This window comes from Dreissena polymorpha, chromosome 15 (assembly GCF_020536995.1).
Source record: "Dreissena polymorpha isolate Duluth1 chromosome 15, UMN_Dpol_1.0, whole genome shotgun sequence".
Taxonomy (NCBI): Eukaryota; Metazoa; Mollusca; class Bivalvia; order Myida; family Dreissenidae; genus Dreissena; species Dreissena polymorpha.
Genome location: NC_068369.1, coordinates 26347403 through 26354421, shown reverse-complemented (window position 1 = coordinate 26354421; position 7019 = coordinate 26347403). Strand labels below are relative to the sequence as shown.

Below are 7019 nucleotides of genomic sequence, written 5' to 3'. Positions count from 1 at the left end.
ATTCAGGAAGAAAATATCAGACTGTTCGCTATTAGTCATTTGTTCTGAAAATTGGTGATCATGCAAACATTAGCATAAACGCAGTCAACATTATCGTCCTGTTTACTCGTAAACGCGCAATCAACGTTTTAATTTTATTTCACAGTCAACAAAAAACAGGAATAAGCTTGTTTTATTAACACTCGAATTTCTTATTTGTTATATTATATTTGCTATTGCGGACGATAAAGGCGTTTTCCAGTTTGTTTGATTACTCTTCATCACGTGTATTGTTATATATTTTGTATGGGTAAACGTAAATATAAGACTAGGCAGCACACCGCTGGGAGTCAGCTGAGATTTCGATGACAATTTTGATTAAAATTTGACTTCAAACGTGCTGCTTGAAAATGGGTCACTTCAATGAAAAGCTTCCTTTCATTTTGGTGATATGCGGTAAGTTACTACTGATATGGTTAATCGTCTATTATTTTCCTATATTGTTATATTGTTTGGGGAAAATAATTTTTACTTCGTATAATTATGGATAATATTGTAGTTATATTTATATATGATTAAATTAAAAGTTGGTAAATTGTTTTTTGTGTAATCAATTTCTAGCTCAACTGGCCAGAGGCCAGCGGGGCTTATGTCATGGTCCTGTGTCCGTCGTGCATGCGTGCGTCCGTGCGTTAACTTTTTCTTTAAACATCTTCTCCTAAACTACTGGTCCAATTCTGATGAAAATTTTCAGGAATGTTCCTGGGGTGAACAACTTTCAAATTTGTTCAAATTGTGCTCCTGGGGTCAAATTTGACCCTGCCGCGGGGGTCAAAACATTGAAAATATGCTTATATATGCCTATTTTGTGAAAACTTTAGAAATCTTCTTGTCCATAACCATTGGGCCTAGGGCTACCAAATTTGTTATGTAGTGACATCTTATTGTCCTCTACCAAGTTTTTTCAAATTATGCCCCTGGGGTCAAATTTGACCCTGCCCCGGGAAGTCAAAAAATTGAAAATTTGCTTATATAAGGCCTATTTTGTGAAAACTTTAGAAATCTGCTTGTCCATCACCATTGGGCCTAGGGCTACCAAATTTGTTATGTAGTGACATCTTATAGTCCTCTACCAAGTTTCTTCAAATTATGCCCCTGGGGTAAAATTTGACCCTGCCCCGGGAAGTAAAAAAATTGAAAATTTGCTTATATAAGGCCTATTTTGTGAAAACTTTAGAAATCTTCTTGTCCATACCACTGGACCTAGGGCTACCAAATTTGGTATGTAGTGACATCTTATAGTCCTCGACCAAGTTTCTTCAAATTATGCCCATGGGGTCAAATTTGACCCTGCCCTGGGGGGTCAAAAAATTGAAAATTTGCTTATATAAGGCCTTTTTTGTGAAAACTTTAAAAATCTTCTCGTCAATAATCATTGGGCCTAGGGCTACCAAATTTAGTATGTAGTGACATCTTATAGTCCTCGACCAAGTTTCTGCAAATAATGCCCCTGCGGTCAAATTTGACCCTGCCCCTGGGGGTCAAAAAATTGAAAATTTGCTAATATAAGGCCTGTTTTGTGCAAACTTTAAAAATCTTCTTGTCCATAACCGTATAGCATAGGGCTACCAAATTTGGTATGTAATGAAATCTAATAGTCCTCTACCAAGTTTGTTCAAATTAAGCCCCTGGGATCAAATTTGACCGTTCCCCAGGGGTCACAAAATTGAACATATGCTTATATTGGGCCTATTTTGTGCAAATTTTAAAAATCTTCTTGTCCATAACTATTGGGCCTATTTCTACCAAATTCGGTATGTAGTGACATCTTATAGGTCTCTACTTAGTTTGTTCAAATTATGCCCCTTGGGACAAATTTGAGCCTGTCCCGGTGGTCACAAAAATGAACATATGCTTAAATAAGGCCTATTTTGTGCAAGCTTTAAAAATCTTCTTGTTCATAATTATAGAGCCTAGGGCTACTAAATTTGGTATGTAGTGATATCTAATAGTCCTCTACCAAATTTGTTCATGACTCGCAGATGACCCCCTATTGATTTTCAGGTCACTAGGTTAAAGGTCAAGGTCACGGTGACCCGAAATAGTAAAATGGTTTCCGGATGAAAACTCAAGAACGCTTATGCCTAGGATCATGAAACTTCATAGGTACATTGATCATGACTCGCATATGACCACTATTGATTTTAGGTCACTAGGTCAAAGGTCAAGGTCACGGTGACCCGAAATAGTAAAATGGTTTCTGGGTGATAACTCAAAAACGCTTATGCCTAGGATCATGAAACTTCATAGGTACAGTGATCATGACTCGCAGATGACCCTATTGATTTTCAGGTCACTAGGTCAAAGGTCAAGGTCACGGTGACTCAACTTAGAAAAATGGTTTCCGGATGATAACTCAAGAAGGCTTACGCCTAGGATCATGAAACTTAATAGGTACATTGATCATGACTCGCAGATGACCCCTATTGACGTTCAGGTCACTAGGTCAAAGGTCACGGTGACTTTACACAGTAAAATGGTTTCCGGATGATAACTCAAGAAACCTTATACGCCTAGGATCATGAAACTTCATAGGTACATTGATCATGACTCGCAGATGACCCCTGTTGATTTTTAGGTCACTAGGTCAAAGGTCAAGGTCACAGTTCCAAAAAGCGTATTCACACAATGGCTGCCACTACAACTGACAGCCCATATGGGGGCATGCATGTTTTACAAACAGCCCTTGTTATATTTTGAGATGATTCTGTACAAAGAAAGATGCTACTATTGTATTTGTTATAAATGTGTGAAAGGCTCTTAAGAAGGAACCAGAGATTATTAACCCTTTTCCAAACACTAACAGGACTTTACAGGTTTGTAGCTGACGACCTTATAAATCATTGTGATAAAAGGAGAAATTGCTCAAGATGATTTAAGCGTCCAGTGGGACGAGGGATAGAAAGAGAAAGTCTTATGCTTGAGTACATTTCAACCATTGCGCATTGCACGTTTTTTCGCATAAAAACAGTGGAACGATACAGGGCCATCATGATCCTCTTGTTAAATAAACGTGCTGAAGTGACGGTTATAATTCTTCATATTATTGAGTTCAGCAGCTACATCACAAGTTTTAACTCTGTAATATTTGTAAAATGTTTGTATGTCAGGTTGTATATGTTTAATGTATTTATATCCTACCTAGTACCTTCCCTCTTTGATGTACTACAATAGCATTACATTAACATTTATATATAATATTGTCTGTGATAATAAATGCATTATTAAGTTTGTTTGTCTTAACATTATTTTAACAGTCTTCTTAACATGTTTTATTTGTATGAATTACATGTACTTGTAAGTCGGTTTAAAAAGCTCATTAGAGCTTATGTTACTTGTTTGTGCATCCGACTTTGTAAATAAAATTTACTTGACTTGAGATAGTGGGATACTGCAATTTACAGCGCAGTTATGAATTTATGTTTTGTATAGCTCTGATTGTTCCTGCAACACCATGCTGTGTGTCGAGTTCAACCATTGTGAACTTACGCAATGGGACAGTGACAGATGGTGGGGTAGGCGAAGTTATCAATAAACCAGAAGGAACGCCTTCGTCCGCAACTCCGTGCAACCTCAGAGCACTAATCAAAGTTAGAATACATGATATTGTTCAATAACAACCATAAATAGCATTTCGGTATTGTTTAAGTATATGTGTAATGTTTTTGCAATGTATGCATTTCACACATAATATTTAACCTTTTATAATCGCATTTTCAAAATACATCAAAAGAGACTACATATTTCGTTCTTAATCGGACGGTTTTGTCTTTAAAATATTATTTTGCTTTTAAATACTGACATTTAACATTTCTAGACGTGCTAATAGAAATGTATAAGCTCTCAATACAGGTAACCTTTGACAAGTTGCCCTCGTGCATTACCGGGTGTGCGAGCTATCCTCTTTGTGGAAGACGAATGTTGAGAATTGACCTTGACCTTAGTTCCGGTAGTCGCTCAGGTTTCATGTTCAATATTGGAGACAGTGTCAGCAACGATGGTTACAGTACGTGGTATTATTGCTATGATTATTTAACATGTGTCTATTAGTCTATATTAGTGACGATTGTATTGTATTTGATGTAAGCAACTCGCGCGCTTGTAACAGTTTTATTTCAAAGCCCAAAACTAAAACTTTGTGTTTGTTCCAGATTAATTGATGATTGCTTTTGACACAAATGCTAGTTGTAGTATATTTTCGTTCCTTTTAATATTTAACCGGTAAATGATCTCATGTTGTGCACGACAGATATTTACCGACGACCTTTATTTACAAACAAACGATATCTTATGTTATGTAGTTATAATATACTATATTTCAATGCAGGTTTCATTTAAATATTTTATGTGCATTTTGTTTTTCTTTGGGTTTCTTCGACGTCTATATATTTTAAGTATCAGTTTGATAATATGAAATCAGGTCCATTTGTTTCAAACTTTCTTATAGGGGGAGACTATAATGACCAGTTTCATGATTCTGAAATCGACTCCATCCCACCAAACGTCTACGTCAGACCGAGTGACGTATGTCCAAACCAACCGCTCCTCGCCACGTACACCGACGCCGTGAAATCAGGATCGGTAAGTCGCGTGACGTTGTTCATCAGCAACGGGCACGTACGAATCACAAACAGCAACGGTCTCAACCAGAAGTTATGTGACCAATGCCTGTTTGCTCTGAACGGACAGGCCGATCCGAGTTATGGTGGAGCGAATGAGGACATCTACATTGCTCTCAACCGGGTGATTACCGGCAGATCGGACCGCTACGGAGTCGGCGTCTGCTCTGCTAAGCTGTCATGGGTGTGTCCTGAGTTTTTTTGAAGCCGTTTCGTTGAAGAGAGCACGCTACCGATGCTAACAATGTTTACTGTTTTTCTTTGCTAACAATACTAGTGTACCGAATTTCCTTGCATTTTGATTTTTTAGTATGTATGAATTGTTTCCAAACTGTTTAAAAAAGCACGAATTTAAACTTAAAATGCTTCCAGATACTAAGGATGTAGAAAGTTTGCTATTTCCGTCATTTTTAAGAAACTGCGTTTGCATTCGCGACTGTGTTTAAAACGAATTGCAAATATAACTACACAATCTGATTCATAAAACCAAAAGTTTCAGTATAATTTATTAGTTATGAAAACAATTGCATTTCATGCTGCCAACTGTACAACAAATGCTCTTTATACAAAAGAAGGCCGTGTCCATACAGTTTGTAGCTCATGTAATTTACATATGACAACAAATGAAGATAGTATGGCTCAAATATTAAGTTTTGTAATAAACTATGTAATATTAACAACTCAGACTGAGACATAATTCGATCGGGCAATTTCATGTTTTGGTTTCATAATGATGCCGATGGAGGGAACCGACATTATTGAAGCCAAATAGTATGCAGTGTATTTTGAATAGGATATACCTTTGTACTGCCGCAATGCAGTAAGATTAACCCGTTAACAAAGACAACACACGCAAGTCGCTTTGGTAGTGTATTTCCACGTCATAAAGGTTAAAAAGCTACAACAGAAATAAAAGAGACATTCAATGACCTGAATATATCATAAGATGTACTTAATGTTTCACCATAACATCATTATCATCGTGAAAATAAGACACATGTAATTCGCCTAACGTTTTAAGTGACCCATATGGCCTTCCGTAGTTTTAGCATACGAACAAATGGAACTGGCCTATTGTGAATCAATTTCCAAAATAACAGCATAGAAAATGTACGAAATCAATGCCACAACAATACACATATTGTAAAATGCACTTACATCGTGAGGGAGAAGCAGTTTGAACAAATTTCGTTGACTTTAACAACCCGGGAAAAACTGTGTTTATAATGACAATATTACTACTAAGGGACACAACTTCTCAATTAGAATGCACACAAACTACGCCGAACAATAAAACCACAAAGCGTATGCAGCACAACCTTTGACCTTAAGAGAAGACATAAACAGTCCACTCCCGTTATCTCGAAGTCGGCGGGAACAAGAAAAAATGTCGAGATAACGAGAGTTCGAGATATCCAATTAGGCGTTTTCAAAGAAAAAATGAGACGAAAATTTACCTTGTTTTTAACATCTAAATACCTGCTAAGTGGTCTAACTAAAGCCGTCACCGTGTGGCATAATACTCTCTACCTGATATATACGCGTTTTTACGAGGCACGATTAATTTTGCTATTTAAATGCTTATAATGACGTTTTAAGTATTACAGAATTGCATGAACACATGCGTTTATAATTTCTCTAAACTGTCGAGTAAACATCAGGTAATATTGCTATTTAAAGTTACGATGCAACTGACGTCCAATCAAGACGAGGGTTTTCCATCTGAACATGCGTAAATCATATTCTTTCAAGTTACCCATGACAATTACTGTTGTTTCAATGATAGAACAGCATTCTGTTCTTCTTCTTCATTATTTTTTATCGAGTGCACCATATGGCCATCGCCCCCAGAAAGACGTGTTAGTTGGTTACGGGGGATAGTGCAAGATACAGGAGACACCCCGTTCCAGAGGTGACCCTGGGTCTTTTAGTGCCCGGTGTATAGCACCTAGTAGACTGCACCTCGGTTTAACGTCTCATGCGAAAGACGAGTTAGTAGGTTAGGTGCAGCGGGGGATCGAACCAGCGATCTCTGGATTGTGAAGCCAGTGTGTTACCACTAGACCACGGATCCGCTACCACAGCATTCTGTAAATTTGCGACGGTTTATATACATAAAAATATAACTCAATGCATTTGGAATGTTGTTTGTAAAAACAATTAGTCTTTCGGCCTTTCGGCAGGCTGTGTATTAATTGCAGTTAATTGATGTTAAAGTGACAGGCCTTACTCAAGTGTTAATGACAACACACACGTGTGATCATTGATGCAATTGACGGATCAATTTCCTACCGCACAGTATCGGGAGCAGCCGGGCGAAACGGGACGGCGAAGTATCAAAGAAAAAATGTCTCACCTTTT

At 37.5% G+C, this 7019-nt stretch overlaps 1 protein-coding gene across 1 annotated transcript; it reads left to right on the top strand.

Moving 5' to 3' along the window:
* The first annotated feature begins 235 nt into the window (after positions 1–235).
* On the top strand, positions 236–5046 carry LOC127861128 (uncharacterized). The gene is made up of 4 exons (XM_052399503.1): positions 236–435; positions 3472–3629; positions 3892–4045; positions 4487–5046. Exons 1-4 carry the CDS (start codon positions 390–392, stop codon positions 4861–4863), a joined length of 735 nt encoding a protein of 244 aa, XP_052255463.1. The 5' UTR covers positions 236–389; the 3' UTR covers positions 4864–5046.
* Positions 5047–7019: the final 1973 nt, after the last annotated feature.

What these genes read in the sequence shown, in the direction of transcription:
- LOC127861128 (XM_052399503.1), top strand. Translation starts at nt 390, where the DNA reads ATGGGTCACTTCAATGAAAAGCTTCCTTTCATTTTGGTGATATGCG. An exon ending in TTTCATTTTGGTGATATGCG is followed by an intron (nt 436 to 3,471) that starts GTAAGTTACTAC and finishes TGTTTTGTATAG; the next exon opens with CTCTGATTGTTCCTGCAACA. An exon ending in TGTCAGCAACGATGGTTACA is followed by an intron (nt 4,046 to 4,486) that starts GTACGTGGTATT and finishes ACTTTCTTATAG; the next exon opens with GGGGAGACTATAATGACCAG.